General features: G+C 39.7%; 1 protein-coding gene across 1 annotated transcript in view; it reads right to left on the reverse strand.

Annotated features, from left to right (window-relative positions):
* The window catches only part of LOC126471275 (Down syndrome cell adhesion molecule-like protein Dscam2), a 231,816-nt gene that overhangs the window by 130,896 nt on the left and 83,549 nt on the right, over positions 1 to 17,371 (reverse strand). Inside the window, exons 9-11 of the mRNA XM_050099393.1 lie at positions 10,770 to 10,918; positions 6,414 to 6,545; positions 5,102 to 5,399 (exon numbers count right to left, since the gene is read on the reverse strand). Coding sequence (XP_049955350.1) covers positions 5,102 to 5,399; positions 6,414 to 6,545; positions 10,770 to 10,918 — 579 coding nt within the window. The remainder of the gene's footprint in view (positions 1 to 5,101; positions 5,400 to 6,413; positions 6,546 to 10,769; positions 10,919 to 17,371) is intronic.

Raw genomic sequence — 17,371 nt, forward strand, 5'->3', positions numbered from 1 at the left:
AAAATTAGTATTTAACATCCTGTTAATAAGGAAATCGTTACAGATGTAGCACAAGCTTAGATTGGAGAGGAAAGAGGAATCACATAAACTGTGTATTTTTCAAAATAACAATCATGTAATTTGTCTTAAGAAATTTTAGGAAACCAGAAGAAACATAAATATGGATGTCCAAATGAGTATTTGAGCCTTGGTCCTCCTGAATGTGACTGCAGTCTCCTAACAACTGAGCCATCTCACTCTGTTTTGTGCCATGGAATCACTTTAAGCTATATATGGTTGTGAACACAATAAAGTTTCCCGCAGCAACAGTCCATATTATTTGGAATAACCACCATTCACTCTGTCTGCTATACAGAACCATTTGGAGTTATTTTTACAATAGTCTATGTATGTATGAGAACTAATATCTTGGATGTGAGTATCTGCTTCTGGTTATTTCATTACAGTAATAAGCAATCCTGATGATCAGGAACTACAACATAATGTAAATGTAAAGTGATCATAACATACTTCATATGCAGAAATGTTTTCTACACCAAGAGTAAATTGACAAAAAAAGTGAAGAGCTCATAAGTGTCTTTATTGCATGTAAATATCAGTATCAGTATTAAGTTATGTTTTTGAAACTGGAAGTATAGTGATGGAATGGACAGAAGAGTGAAAAAAATTGCTTAAGTTAACTCTGATTTGACACACACACACACACACACACACGCACACACACACACACACACACACACACACACACACACACACACACACACACACACGCGTCCTGTCTGGGGAAAGTCAGTTCAATGATCAGAGGAAGGCAATGGCATAGCACCTCTAACAGGACCATACCTAGTAAGGCACTATGGATTGATCCCAACTTCACCTTTTTTATGAATAAATGTTGCACATTTATAGATTCCTAAATACTTCAAATTTAATTTAAAAATGAATTTATTAGTCTTTGAAATTATCCATGTTTCTAATGACCATACTTCATATTTCATAACAAAAGTAAAACTCTACATCTTTTGTGTTAAAAGTGCTATCAGTTTTTAATTACAAATCATTTACCACACACTGAATCTTTTGTGACAAGAAATGAAGGTAATTTTTCTTTTAGTACAGATATTCCTATTCTTTTAAAATTGTTAAAGATTATTTAGAAAAAGATCCACTTGCAATAAACAATGGAAAATCAGGGATGGAATAACAATATGAATTAGAATAGACTGCTACTCATTACATAGAGGAGCCATTCAGCAGAGGACAAGCACATATAAAAGTAAGCAATTGGGTGTTTTTTAGCTGTCGGACAAAGTCCTTCATCAGATGAAGCAATACACACACACTTTCATACTTGCTCTTGCACACACGACCACTGTTGTCTCTGGTGCCGTGGCCCCACTAGGGTGAGCAGTGATCTCAGCTGGGATGGGTAGTGGGGGTACTGAAAATGGATGAGGTGGAGAAGGGAAGGGGAGGGACAGCACAGCAGGATTGACGGAAGATGCTGTAACGCTGCTGTGGAAGTGTGACGGGATGCAATGGGGACAAGACTCTGCTGGGCATAATATCAGGAGGCTGTGCTATGGAGCAGAGGGAGGGAGAGGGAGAGAAGCAGAGAGGAGGAAATAGGACTATGCACGTGTGCTGGTGGGGCGGGGGGGGGGGGGGAGGGGGGGGGTAGAAGACATGCGTGAGGTTGAAGTGTGAGCAGTAAAGAGGATAGAAGCAGGTGGAGAACAGGGACCAGCAAAGTTTGATGCCAGAAGGATTATGGCAGTAAAGGATATGTTGCACAGGGAGTTCCCACCTACACATTGCAGGGACACTATTGTCAGTAGCAAGAATACAGATGGCACAGCCTGTGAAGCAGTTTTGGAAGTCCAGCACATCATGTTGTGCATCATGCCTGGCAAGTGGATGTTCCAGCTCTCTTGGCCACAGCTTGGTGGTGGCCATTCATGTGGACAGACAGCTTGTTTGTGATCATGCGCACATAGAATGGCATACAGTAGTTGCAACTAAGTTGTTAGACTTCATGGTTGTTTTCAAAGGTAGCCCTGCATTCAGCATCCACCCCAAGCACTTGACCTGGCAGGGCACCAGTAGATCTGCTGTGTGGCCCACTTGGAATAACATTTCACTATTTATGGACCTTATGATGATGTAACAAAGTATGCATTTTTCTTGTCCACCATTGGTTCTCCTGTGTCTGAACCTGTAAAGGAACTTTTTCCAGATAAGCAACCAAATGAATTGCTTTATACAGATGTAATGCATAAACTAGGTACACATTTTCAGGATAACCTTCCTGTGGTGGTAGCATGCCACTTATAAACATACTTTTACACAATCTGGACAATCATATACTGAAAGAATTTCCTCCTTGCAAGACTTAGCCCACAACTGTCAGTTTACACATGGAAATACAAACTGTGCCCTGCCTTATGCAGATTCAACGGTCAAAGACATGCTGCTTGTTCACGCTCTGGACTCAGGGCTCTAGAATGACCTCCTCAGCCTGAGCAACTACTCATTAAATGGATGGTTATCAGTGGTGCATGCATTTGCACAAGCTCAAAACTCCGCACAGGCATTTTCATGTGATGATCTGACATGTTTCGCATGAGTTTCCAGCAATCTTCCATAGCTGACAGTCATTGGTTGGGTCATCAAAGCCAGACACCGAGACTTTGGACCATATCTCAGGATGCCCCCCCCCCACCACCTTCTGCTGGTTGTCCACCATCTAGACATCACGCTACACCTTGGGACCCAGGTTCCACTTCATCGGCTGGTCACTCACCACCATTACCTTAGGCGATGCCACAGAACCAGGACTCGCCTCCTTCTGGTGATCTGTCACTGCCCATCAAATCTTGCATCCAGTGCGTCATCCACAATGACAGGCTGTCTTATCATTTTTGATGCCTATTTTGCTACAAACAGGATAACAAAGCTGAAGCATGTTCACAAAAGCTGTGCCCCACCAATCCTTCCAGTGTTACAGGCAACCTGATGTTTCTATGTGACTCAGCCCCTCAGGCTTGGGAAACTGGTTCTTATACTGATGACCTTGAAAATAAGGTGTATCGTATTCAGTTATGGAGTTCTAATGGTGATACCACTCTCAGTGTTTGTTCTGCTATATATTCTCTTACACATACTGTGGCTGACGGTAAAACTATTTGTTCTCCTGTTCTCAAATATTTTGGCAATGCACTGTTCACAGATTTGAACATTGATGGACATATTGTTAAATTTCAAATAGATGTTGTGTCTTTCAAGTCTATTTATAACGTAGATGCTTAGGCTTTAATCACTTCCCCACAACTGTTTTCTTGTGGCACTCTCAAGAACTATGATAACCATGAAGTGGCACTTTGTGGTAGTTGTCATATTCACACACATTAGAGTTCAGTCAGCTTGATAGCACAGTTTCTTGTCATTCACTCACTTATGTCACTTAATATTTTGGGCCTTGATCTTTTCCAGTGTCTGAATTTCTGTGTCCACAATTCAAGTGCCCACATCCAGATCTCAGAGGTGGCTGATGGTGGTGCCCCACCATCTCCTTCCCCACCTGGACATAAGCCGCTGGCACCAGGGTATCAGCTCCTCTTCCACTTCAGTGAGCCCCTTCAGGATACAAATTGGATGGTTATTATGGATGCTTCCATAAGGTATATGTACATCATGTGACAGGACAAATGACAGATGCTCCCTAGCATCCAGGCACTTTGATGACTCTCCTCAGTGGTCAGCTCTCCTTGTCTTGTCACTTTGCACAGCAGGATCCTGCATTGTCCAATGTAGCCAACTGCATAGACCTTCACCATGACACCTCAAATGGATGCAACTACAGCTTTCTCTGTCTGCCTCCAGCTCCCACAAAGGGTCCTTCTCCTGTTGCTCTTCGAGCAGACACCTCTCTCCAACTCCACTCTCCTTCCAGGCTCCCTTCTTCATTCATTATGCAGTCATGGACATGTTCAAATATGATGGCTCTTCCTGCCATTCTGTCTTACATCCACACTGACCATCTTACTGTAATGATTTGTACAACTGATTGGCACATACACACAACTTCACTGCCACGATATATGTCAGTGGTGGAGCCTGGTAATAGTTTTACACCAACTACAGTCCTCCATATAAACCGGTGTACTCTTTTAATGGAATGGCTAACATTTTGCCCATTGAACTTGTTATGTAAATTTTTGTTGAATGGATGTAACATAGTACCTACAATGAGTGTATACTCCTGTTCTTTTATTGTTGGAACACTGAAATTTGGAGGATGTACCCATTTATTTTGTTGTTTTAGAACTTCAGGGGGATGTGATCTTCCAGTAGGGTAATTCCCATTGGCACACTTCTTACTGTATCCAATGGATTCATCAGATACATCTCTCAATTAGTGCTTGTTACATATGACAGAATGGAATTTGGTCCCATCTGCATTACCAGCAACACCCCTCAACCAACTGTGACAAGAGGTGGAAATAATGAGAAAGATTATCTACAAAGATGAAATCCAACATCTCCACAGGTATCTCTATGCACAATTGCAGGTCTACATTGCAGATATGTCCACACTGTAGCTACATATGTTTGTGTAAGATACTGAAACAATTTGGACAAGCTGTTCACTGATGTCTGAATCTGTGAGTATGAAGCTACATAACCTGCACAGCAACAGTTACATGGATAATACATGCTGCTATTGTTCACAGTATGAAATCAAAGAACAAAACTGGCAATTGTGAAATTCAGATACTTTTTAGTCAGAGGCTGGGTTAATAAGAGGCGTTGAAATTCAGTAACACTGTGTATTTTCAGAATTCAGAATCAATGTTCAGGGAATGTTCATCACTATCATATGAAAATGCTTTCAGCATCTGGTGCACTACAGTTGGCAGTAGAAAATTTGTTAGAAGGTGGTCAGTCAGCTGAAACTATTTTGTAAATCTAATTTTATCTTATAACGGCAGCCTGAGGTGGTTTTGTGCCAAGGGTTCATTTATTATATGATATTAGTGTAAGTTACATATTATTGCATATAAATAAATTTACAATTCTAATAGCACACACTACACTTCACCTATGTTCTCTGTATCCAATGTAGTAGCCCAAAATGTTTCCATTCCACATGTGTTGCAGAGGAGGTGACCAGGCAACTCTTAGCTGGTCAGAGGCTACAGCTGTCACTGAGAGCCCTTGAGGCTCTCCAGCAGGTGCTTCTCCATCTGTTTGTAGCAAGACAGGCTCACTGTGCTCTCCCAGTCCCAGGTCATTCTCTGCCACTACCCTGAATTGGTACAGTGTTGCTGGCAAGAGCCCACTGACCTCTGCTGTCAGTTCTGAACCTGCTGCTACACTGTGCCAGTTGTCACCTGGTGCTGTGAACAAAAATAAAATGCTAAATTGGATTATGTTATATTATAGTGAAAGTGACTTTAAAAGTAAGTTTAACTGATAAAAATGTGAGAAAGTACAATACACTGGAGCATCTATCAAGCTGTGGAGTTAAACATGAAAATATGGCAAACATTCTGTAACACACTAGAATCCTAACTTTCAAAAGCTGGATAAAATATTTCGTAATTTAACACATATTTTAAATGTACTCCAAATGTCATGAAATCAAATAGTTGATATTTTTATCTGTTTAACACATCATGTATCAATAACTGTCAACAAAAGATCTGACAAAGAAACTACAGTGTCTGCACCAAGAAGAGTATCTGCTATCAAACACATGCTCTTAACCTAAGCAGAATACTATTATGCCCAATAGAAGGCAGTGAAAGGAAAATGCTGGTACTAAACAGCAGCTGCTTTCAACTGCATACACCTTTTGAAATCAACTAAGAACATAAATGCATACATCTAACTCAATTATGTAGGAAGAGATTTTACAGCATGTCTTACAACACATGAATGAGTATGTGTCAAGAGCATGCTTATATTATTCATTTTGATGCTAATATATATAACTAAATTCCAACTTTTTTGAGAAATAATGAAAGTAATATTATTCTTCCTTTTTGCTAGTCTAATGCTAGTAGAGAAAAGTTTACTCTGAACCTGTTTGCTCCTTTCTTGAAATAAAAAATGAAATGATTGTATGGTGTTATAGGCTGGGAGACCCCATCTGGGGTTGTTTGGCTGCCTCATATCTGTCGTTTTTATTTGACACCACATTGGCAACTTGTGTGTCAATGATGATGGACTGATAATGCAAGCTCAAGATGTTTTCTGCAATAATTTACCTAAACATAATATTTACTATGCAAAACTGATTTCATACAATTTTCCATGCCGATTCTTGCCTATATGTTAACTACTCTAGATAAAAAAAGCACACGAAAAAATCATTTTATGTAGACTAATATAATATTTCAGTGGCTTACATGTATTTGGTTTATACTGAGCTATGTACTTCAGAACAGGACTTCTATCATCACTAGGAGCCAACCACGCAATCTTGACTGAGCGACTAGTTGTGTCAACCACGCGCACATCCTGTGGTTTACCTGGAGCATCTAATACAAGATAAATCACTTTATGACAGAAGTTATAAATAAGTAAATTAAAATAAATCAAAGTAGCACAATGCTGTGTATACAATAAAATAAATCACTAAAAGCACATTTTGTTCATATTAGCAGGAATATGTGAGATAAAAATTATATATTGTCAAACTTTGCTAACATAATAAATATTGGTAAATGATTTCTTCCACCTTTCTTCTACCAAATTGTAATGGAGTATAGGATATGATAACATAAATGAGTCTGATAAACATATAATAATCCAGCATTTTACCAGTTTTGCAACAGAAATCCAAACCTGAGCAAGTTGCTTTCAGGGTATCAAAACATACTTTTACCCTCATCACCAGAGGACACATTTTCTTTGGTGTCACATTCTTCTGTATAATATATCATGATAATCTATTGCTTGCAGCCATGTAATATCTCAAATAACTAAGTAAATAGCCATTGTTATCTACCAGTGCTGCAGCCAGAGAGACAACAGTGAGTCTGTATGGCATTCCCTCCCACCACCACACAGAGTCCAGAACCTAAACAGACTCAAAACACAGTCATGAACCTTTCCTCCAATAGCCTTAGCCCTGCATAAGTATCAGTCCTTTCCAAGGGCCTCACCTTTTGCCTCACCCCCAAATTCAATCATGAAGGACTTGTTAAAGACTTTCTCTTCTTCTCACAGTCCCTACAGTGGGAACACTTTTATTGACACCACCCATACCAATCACACTCAAACAAAGACCAAAGTTGAACCCTGATTGACAAAGCTCACTCTTCCATCAAACCATATCCACCTTCACTGTCCTCAAATCATTCTATTAACTTTCCAGAATTTCTTAACCTCAAACCTTGCCTCACCATCATTCCTCAAATCCCTCAACATGCAAACCACCCTTACATCCACAGAAAGATCTGCAATCCACCACCTAAAAACTGATTCCAGCCTTATAATCCTATCTGCTGACAAACGTTCCACAACTGTTGTTCTGAACCACAAGGATTACCTGGCTGAAGGACTCCTCCAGCTGTCAGATTCATCCACCTACAAACCCTGACACAATGACCCCATTCCAGAAATCTAGCAGAATCTCCAGCCTCTACTTCAATCCTTAGTCTCATCCCAGAGCCTCTCCCCAGAGCCCATCTCTCTCCTCACCCCTACCATTTTCCACACTCCTACCTTCTACATTCTTCCTAAAGTCCATTAACCCAATCACCCAGGATACCCCACTGTGGTCGGTTACTGTGCCCCCACTGAGAGAATCTCTGAGCTCGTAGACCAATACTTTCAGCCTATTACCCACAAAAAACCTTCCTACACAAAACATACCAACCATTTCCTCCACTGACTCTCCACAGTTCCTGTCCCTTTACCACACAGGGACCTACTCATCACTAATGATGCCACCTCTCTTTACACTAACATCCCTAATGTCCATGGCCTTACTGCTACTGAACACTACCTTTCCCAATGCCAGTGGATTCCAGATCAACCACCTCCTTCCTAGTCACCATTACCAATTATATCCTCACTCACAATTACTTCTCCTTTGAAGGCATTACCTACAAACAAATCTGGTTTACAGCTGTGTGCACCCACATGGCACCATCCTATGCCAACCTATTCATGAGCCATCTACAGGAATTTTTCCTAAACACGTAGAATCCCAAAGCCCTCACCTGGTTTAGATTCATTAATGACATCTTCATGATCTGGATCAAGGGTGAGGATACCCTATCCATATTCCTTTAGAATATCAACATCTTCTCCCTCATTTGCTTTGCCTGGTCCTTCTCAATCCATCAAGTCATCTTCATCAATGTTGACCTCCACCTCACAGAAGGCTATATCAGTACCTCTGTCCATAACAAACCAACCAACCAACCAACCAACCACCAGCAATACCTCCACTTTGACAGCTGCCACTAATTCCATACCAAGAATTCCCATCCATACAGCCTAGCCACCCATGGCCATCACATCTGTAGTGGAGCAATCTCTCTCAAAATAAACCAAGGGTCTCACTGAGGTCTTTATGGATCATAATCCCCCTCCCCCCAACTTTGTACAAAAACAGATCTCCTGTGTCTTATCTTTCCAGTCACCCAACACCTCCCAAAGCCCCCCCCCCCCCCAAAAAAAAAAAAATCCAGCCACAGAGGAGCATTCCCCTCGTGACTCACTACCACCCGGGACTGGAGCAACTGAATTATATTTTCTGCCAGGGCTTTGACTATCTCTCATCATGGCCTGAAAAGAGAAATGTCCTGTCCACTGTCCTTCCTACTCCTCCCACAGTGGTATTCCACTGCCCACCGAATCTATCCAATATTCTTGTCCATTCCTACACAACTCCTGCTCCCAACCCCTTGCCTCATGGCTCACATACCTGTAATAGAACTAGATGCAAGACCTGTGCCATACATCCTCCCACAACCACCTACTCCAGTCCTGTCACAAACATCACCTATCCCATGAAAGGCAGGGTTATCTGTGAAACCAGTCATGTGATCTACAAGCTAAGCTGCAACCACTGTGGTGCAATCTATGTGGACATGACAGCTAACAAGCTGTCTGTCAGCATGAATGGCCACCAACAAATTGTGGCCAAGAAACAACTGCAATACCCTGTTGCTGAGCACGCCACCCAACACAACGTCCTTCATTTCAATGGCAGCTTCACAAGCTGTGCCATGTGGATCCTTCCCACTCCCACCAGCTTTTACGAATTGTGCAGGTGGGAACACTCCCAGCAATATATCCTATGTTCCCGTAACCATCCTGGTCTCAACCTTCATTAGTCATTGTCCTTACCCATCTAGCCCCTTCCCTGTTCCCATCCAGCACTACAGCACTACTCTACCAACACACCCAGTCTTTTTACTTCTTTCTTTTTCTGCTAACCCTGCTCCCTATCCCCCACTCTCCACCTAACCTCCCGACTGCACCTAGCTGCCCCACTCTCCACCTCATCCCTGCATGCTCCCAGCAGCACTTCACCGTCCCCCACTGCTTCCTTGCTACTCCTCCCCCTCCCCGCCTCAGCCTCCTCCTTACTTAAACCCTGCGTCCCCCATAATGTCCTGCTACTCGCAGTCTGGCTCCAGATGCCAGAGACTGTGGCCATGTGTGTGTGCACTGCATTTCTGTGAGTGCTTGTGTGTATGTTGTCTAACTTTGACAAAGGGCTTGTTGGCCAAAAGCAATTGTGTGACAGTCTTTTTGTTATGCCTTTTTGTGACTTTGCATTTTCACTATATGGTGCGTAGCAACTATCCTTTTCATCATATTGTTACATTCCATCCTGGATTTTCCATTGTTTGAACTGATAGTTGCATCCATTACATATCTATTCCATTATTACCGCTCACCTTCACCTGAAAGTGTAGACTCAAGTGAGGGTCCTATAGATTTCTTATGTATATATACATTTAATGTGTACACCCCTGTAGCATGGAAACTCTGCACCCCTTTATATGTTTAGGGATGATTATTGTACCTCATTTTCTTTTTAGAGATGTAAATTCTATGTAAATGTGACCTCCACCTAATAATGCTGGGATCAAAATCTTTTACTTCATGTTCTCTGTGTATGGATATAAATTGTATGTAGCTGTCTCATGTAACATATGGATTATATTTGCCTATCCTGAGAGAGTGAACTCTTTATGAATGCCCATTTCAGCTTTGTTAGTGGGGAGAGGTATCTGGCCCAGACACAATAGCTAGATGATCACGTACATTTGTCCAACTCTGTATATTTGTGTTATCTCCCCTTGAAATATTGCTTTCAGCATACTAGTATGTTAATTTGTTGTTAAACTCCCTGTAGTAGGTAAATTTCATTCCAGTAAATGAACCATTTGTTTGCCAATGAATTAAAATTGTTTTCTCTCCTTCCATACCCAAAGTGCCTACCTCCTAACAGTCAGCTAATATGAAATTTGCTAGCAGTAGAGGTGAGGAGTGAGCTATTTCCCATTGTGGCATACATATTAACACATATATGTGTTACATATACCTATGAATGAATTACTACAACAATTTCTTATTAATATTTAAAATATATACCAATTAACATTAGGTAATATGTTCTGCAGCTGTTTGACTTAAAACTTTAATAATAGACCCACATTAATGTTAACACTAAAGATTTAAAAAAAAAAAAAAAAAAAAAAAAAAAAAAAAAAAAAAAAAAAAAAATTAAATCTCACCCTGTACTTGAAGGTGAACTGTGCGCTCAGCCCTTCCATATTTATTCTGAGCAATACAGATAAATATTCCACTGTCGCCTTTATCTGTACTTGAGATGTGAAGTTCAGATAGAAACCCTCCTTTCACCACACTTTCCTTCACTTCATACCTGCAGAAATATTCTATATGAATGCTAGGTCCAGTAAAAGATAAGTCATGAATAAGAAAAACCAGTGCACTAACACTGACTAGAAATCTGAAACATGGACAACTGTCAACAGTAAAAGACATGTATTGTAAGATATTACAAAATAATCAATGTTTGTAGGTAGTAAGTTTAAACAATTCAATTTCACTTTGAGTAAAAACAATTTCAAGTACTAGTCTTGAAGCAACGAATATTGGTAGCTTATATATTGACGCTACAAAGATCCTCAAGTTTTGACTCTTATATGCAAGTAATGAATATGTAGTGATAATTTGATGTTTGAGCCAGACTGGAACTCCAATATGGATTTCCTGCTTACAACAAGCAACATGGATTTCCTGCTTATCATAAGTAGTCACTTCCAGGTCTGACTCAAACTTTCACTGGTATTGATATTTCTGCCAATGATCTTTGAACACTGCTCAGCGTATGTAGGAATACACCACTGGGGGAATGGAGTTGGTGGAGGACCATGGCTAATCCTGCCATGAGGAAAAAGTATTAAATGAAGTAAATATACTGAAATGAAATGATTCGAGTGATGGGAATGAAAATCAGTGGAATGTTTCCAGAATGAGATTTTCACTCTGCAGTGGAGTGTGTGCTGATCAAAATCAGTGGAATCTTGTCATACAGCTATGCTGAACCTGCAATGTAAGGAATGTACCATAAAAGAACCTCTAGTGTTTGGAAATCAAAAGTGGAAATATCAGTAACAATGAAACTTTGAGTCAATATTGCTTGCAATATGCAGGAAAATCCAGATTAGATTCCCAGTCTGGCACAAAATTTCAAATTGTCACTACATATTCGTTACATCATTAGTTCACCTCATTTCAACAGTGTGAACTGATATCATATCATATCATATCACTGTATCTTCCTTGATTTAACCCCACTGATATCTGCTCAGCAAAGAAAATTTTAAAGCTATGATAAAAATTGAACTGAAGCACATTCATAACAATTTAAAACGTTTTACTGTTCTATTTTTCTAACAAAGTGCAAGGCAAGATATAACAGGTACTGCTCTTAGGAATGACGTGTACCAAATCTTATGTGCCAAAGTGTTGTGATTGGTATGCCACTTTTTCAGTGTGCAAACAGATAACATTACCACATGAAACTTATATAGGGTGTTCCTGTGATGATGATATAATCTTTTAGGAATACTAGATAAGAGAAAGTCTATCAGTTTGTGATGGGGAAATGGGGAACAACTGAGTCAAAAGCTCTAACTGAAAATGAGAACATTTTAAATTTACCATTGGCCTGGTGATGATCATAAAAATCCCAATAAAATTATTTTGTAATACTTTTATTTATCAACTTGCACTACATGCTACATTCACAACATTTTTTCCACATCATCAAAATTCTGTCACACTCAGCTGAACAACATCAGTGTTGTTCAAAGTATGTCACAGGCAGTGAGAATGCTTGCAGCTCCTCTACAGTTTAGGCAAGCATATTATATACAAGACTTTTCACATGACCCCACATGAAGAAATCAGGTACGGTCAGGTTAGGTGAAAGAGCCGGCCACAAAACAGCATCTCACCCTCCAATTCACTTTTTCAAGGAACATCAATGGATATTCATGACAAACATGTGCAAAGTACACTTGGGCTCCATCACATTGGAGCCATCAAGATCAAGTGGAATACTGTTACTGTACACACTAGTCTCACATTTGTTGACTAATACACAGAAAGCTTGCTAAGTTCCACAAATCATCTCTCTGATCTAAGGTGATAAAAAATATAACTGAGCTGTGCTTACATACTGAAAATTCACAAACATGGCCACCAAGCCCATGCTAAACAATAAATACATTTCTGATAAACAGTTCTTGGTGCAAATGTTAATGTTTATTAATTTTTCTTTTACTATTCAGTTCACCCAAACTATACACTCCCTCTAACAGCCAGCATCCATATTAAACCAATGACCTACTGGCAGAAGTTTGAAAAAATCAGTCTGTTCACAGTTACAGCTGGTTACATGGTATTCAATGCTAAATCTTTTGGTCATCAAAATATGACATAGTTCCTTACTTCACAATGAGCAGTTCACCCCAAGCATAGGCTGTGCAATATGCCACTTGGTGTTACAACTAGTGGGAAGAACTGCAATTTTCAGTTTAGTAAATAAAATCCCCCAGTAAAAACATCTGAACTGGATATTCATGATTATGCCCACTTTATACCATCTGCAGTCATACTGTTCTTCGTTTAGCTACATGACTGAGCACTTTCTATAATTTTCAGAGCAATGGGGGACACAGTCTCCCTGCATGAAAGCTAGATTTCTACTCCTGAAGAATTAGTCCAGGCAATAAACCTGCTGTATACAGAACATGGGACCACACTCTTTCCTCATTGGTTGAGACAAACTACAGCCAATAAGTGTTGTTGCTACCCTTGCATACCTATGTACTTCTCCTGCTTAACCACTGATAAGCTTACAATTAATTTTAACTTTCTGCCAAACTATGCCCTCTAAGAAAGTTATAAAAACTTTAAACAGCAATATCTTTATGTTTCTGAAGAGCTAAAGTAAAGATGTTACTTCCTAGATATAAATATCAACTGTATTACAAAAGGCCTTTCATAGAAATAGTGTAATCTACTATCTAATTACATAACGTAAGGCACTCTCTCATACATATTCAATTATCTACAATTTAAAGATTCATTCTTCATGTACACTATTCATTAACTTCAACATCCATTCTGACAAAATAACAAATGTTTATTATTAACAAAACTAACTTTAAATGTTCCAAAATATTTGCAATAGCATATGATGTAGTTTGTTGTTATAAGCTGTTTTATGAATAACTGACAATAAATTGTTTAGCTATCTCACTTTCACCATAAGTATACAATGTCATATTAGTTTACAAAGAAGCTATTCTTCATGCAAGAATGAAAATTTTGAATCTTAAGTAAAGACATATATCTCAGCACCCATTAAAATTATCAACTTAAGAACTGAATGGGGACCTATTATGATTTGAAAGCATTGGATAAAGTTTTGTCGGAATCCATTTACTGGAATGGACAAAAGTAATTAACAGGTCAGTACATATGTGCATGGCAAGGGAATTAATTTTCTCCCAAGCCACATTTCCAATTCACCTACAGAAATGTGATTAATACTGCCTGTTAACAAATGATTAATATCACTATCCTACACCATGTAGTGGTCTGTGGCAAGACACAAGTATTTAATGAAAACAATGCACTTGAGCCCAAGTCCACAGTAAGTATTCTGTGAATAGTCTCTGATTTATTTGCAGGTTATCAAAGAAGATAACACTCTGAGGGGATGCTGAGAACAGTAGTTTCACATTAAGCACAACTAACTGCAAATGCTACTTTGTGGTGAGCGATTTTTGGGTTGAGGTGGAGGAGGGGCTCTGCCACATGATTGGCATCCGAGGTACTCACCTCACTGCGCTGCCCCTGGGGTGAGAATGACTCTTGCAGCATAAGCATCTCGAACCTTGGATGCTGCTCATACCAGATCCCTAACCCTTGGGTTTGGAACACAGGGTATGTGACTGCTACGGTTCTGGCTGATGTGATGGAATAAGGTTATCTGGCAGCAAGGCATCAGCTGCTCCATTGGTAGCATTAACATCATTGTACTCTTGGGAAAGCATCTCTGTGTTATGGATATTAGGTGTGGCTGTAGACGGAGAGGCCCCCACTTTGGTCCTTGTGCTTGACACAGTGTCCTCAAAGCACCCCAGAGAATGTACGATCCCCTTTTCCATTGAGGCTTTAGGCTAAGTGGCAATTGCATCAGTTGAGTGTTTATCCTTGCCTGAAGTGCTATCTGAGGTGCAAATGTCTGCTCTCCCCACTATCTAGACTAAGTGGTGGTTGGTGAGTTTAGTGATGCTGTACCAACTGGCACCTACACTATCAGTGGGGGCAGTTACCTCAGAAATGACCTATGGTCCTGTGATATAAATATGTTCGCCTGTTGGTATGGCAGGGGCAGTGGCATATTTGACAACTTCAGCCACAATTGATTTTGTTGCCATAGATGAATGCCATCATGGGTCGCAGCTATGAATATCTGGTGCTGCGGGAGGCTTCTGGAGTGCAAACATTGAAGGAATGGTATTTCCAAAAACTCATATTCAAACCAGAGTGCCACAGTAAAACAGGTAGTGGAAATAGAGTGGAATTGCTTTAATTCCAGATGCAGATGATGGAGCAGCATCTTGCATTAATGCCTGTGAAATACTTCTTGTATTCACTGGATTGGTACACACACAGTTTCATGAAGTTAATAGACTGGGGAAGGGTGTAAAATATGGCAAGATGCTACTCTGTAGGCACAATGCTGAATGCATTCACCATATGCCCTACGTACTTTACTTCTTCTTCAAATAATTTGCAGCATTAAGGCTAATTCAATAGATGACTCATACATTGCCTTGATCATCTCCTGCTTGAATGTCTGGATCTTTCACTCTGTCCTGACGAATTTTTTTTTTTTTTTTTTTTTTTTTTTTTTTGTAGCAGAAAGGTGGAAACATGACGTGCTGAATGCCATTTCTTCTGTAAAGTCCTCAGTGATGGTAGAATGCACATTAATAAGATAGGTGTATAGGTAAAACTGGATGATTAATCTATCCTCACCAACCACATGGATCTCAGAAAAGTGTTAGTGAAATCTAAATCAAGTCATTCCCACAGTTCTGTAGGGCTGATCATAGTGAGAATATGGCTCATGGTACAGGTTGATTTTCTGTGCACATGGTGCAGCTGTGGACTAGCAGTTTGCTTTCTGCTGTTATGCCTTGTCAGTCCACATGTTGTCAGGCAAGGTTTTTGATCGAGGTAATTCCCCTGTGACTTCTGTGCAGCAACATGAGAACCTGGGGTATCAGGTCTTTGGGAATGACTACACTGAGTTGATCACAACTGATGCTGAGGAGAATGACTCCACCCACTGCTGAGAGCTGGTTCTGTTGTCTTAAAAATGTCCATAACCGAGTATGTTTTGGTGCTCTTCCTGACCAATCCTTCTGGTCATGTTTGATGATGACCTGCAATAGCAGGCTGCTGGTGCAGGTGTCACAGACTGTGTATTTATTGAAAAACTGTCTATAGTGTCTTGCAGGTGCTTATCCAACTGACAAAATTGGTAAATGTGACAGGACATCTGTGTTAGCAAGATCCTAGTGAGCTTATAGTAGATGTCATATTGATAAGAATTTACAAATAAGCTCAAATGTTGTAGCCTCTGAGCTATCTTTTTGAAGTAGCTTGAAAAAGGACAGAACACATTTATTAGCAATATATTAGTGTCACCATGCGCGTGGCCTTAAAGCAACCGCTAACTGTAACAGTGCAGGCTGGCCCTAGAATCCGCCTGTAGGAAGTGTGCACGCAGCACAATTTCTTCCTTGCTATCTACTGGTGGCTTGTACCTATATATGAGTGAAGCAGCGCTGACTCACTCTCGCTATGTTCTTTAGTTTTTACTGCCCATATCAGTTGTTCTGTGTATCACTTATGTTGTACCTTCTATATGATTCTTTTGCCTTGTTATGTGTGGAGTTATGAGAGGCTTATTTCTATTATTGTTCAGAGGTTTAGGAACACCCTTCACCATTTGTTGTCATTGATGTTGAGAAGGAGTCAGATATAATCAAAGGATGGACAGCACATCTGGATATCTCAAAGTACATGAAGAAACTCCCTGTCCAATCCAGCCAATAAAGGAACTGGAAGTCACACCACGTAATGCAGCATTGCTTCAGTTTAGAAGCAGCTACAATGGAGCATTTGAGCAAGTTTTGTTACTTCTTACAGCAAATAAAAGGTGAGTTAACAACTTGAGAGAAGGTGAATTCAATCTCCTGTCTGCTTGATATGAAGGCACAGTAATTCCTTTACAACAGTATGTCTTGAAGTTTTTTTATTCATTAAAGTAAGTTTTTTAGTATTAGGCATATAACTATTTGAATTTAAGTGTTCTGATTACTTTACAGGCAATCTTAAAATACCTACTGAGAAGTACAGGACTTGAAAAGATTTTGCCATAGTGAAGTGCAAGCGTATTTCGATCATTTGCGGCGTTAGTCCCAACCATTGAAAAAGAACGGAATATTTCACAATGTATTGTTAGTAGATTACATTAGATAATTTGTTATAATTAGAATTTAAATAAGTGTAAAGTCCTTGTAATCTTGTAGCTATATGGAATATGTTATGGACTTCTCATATTTTTCCTCTGTATGAGCTGTATTCATGATAAAAATGCATTTTATAGTTAAACTTTAATCAGATATGTATAACTTCAGCAGTACTGTTCCTCTGGTACACATGTTATGACCTAAAACAAAAATAAAGAATATAACTTGCAAAACTAAAATTTTATGAGTCT

The sequence above is a fragment of the Schistocerca serialis genome, chromosome 3 (genome assembly GCF_023864345.2).
Source record: "Schistocerca serialis cubense isolate TAMUIC-IGC-003099 chromosome 3, iqSchSeri2.2, whole genome shotgun sequence".
Taxonomy (NCBI): domain Eukaryota; kingdom Metazoa; phylum Arthropoda; class Insecta; order Orthoptera; family Acrididae; genus Schistocerca; species Schistocerca serialis.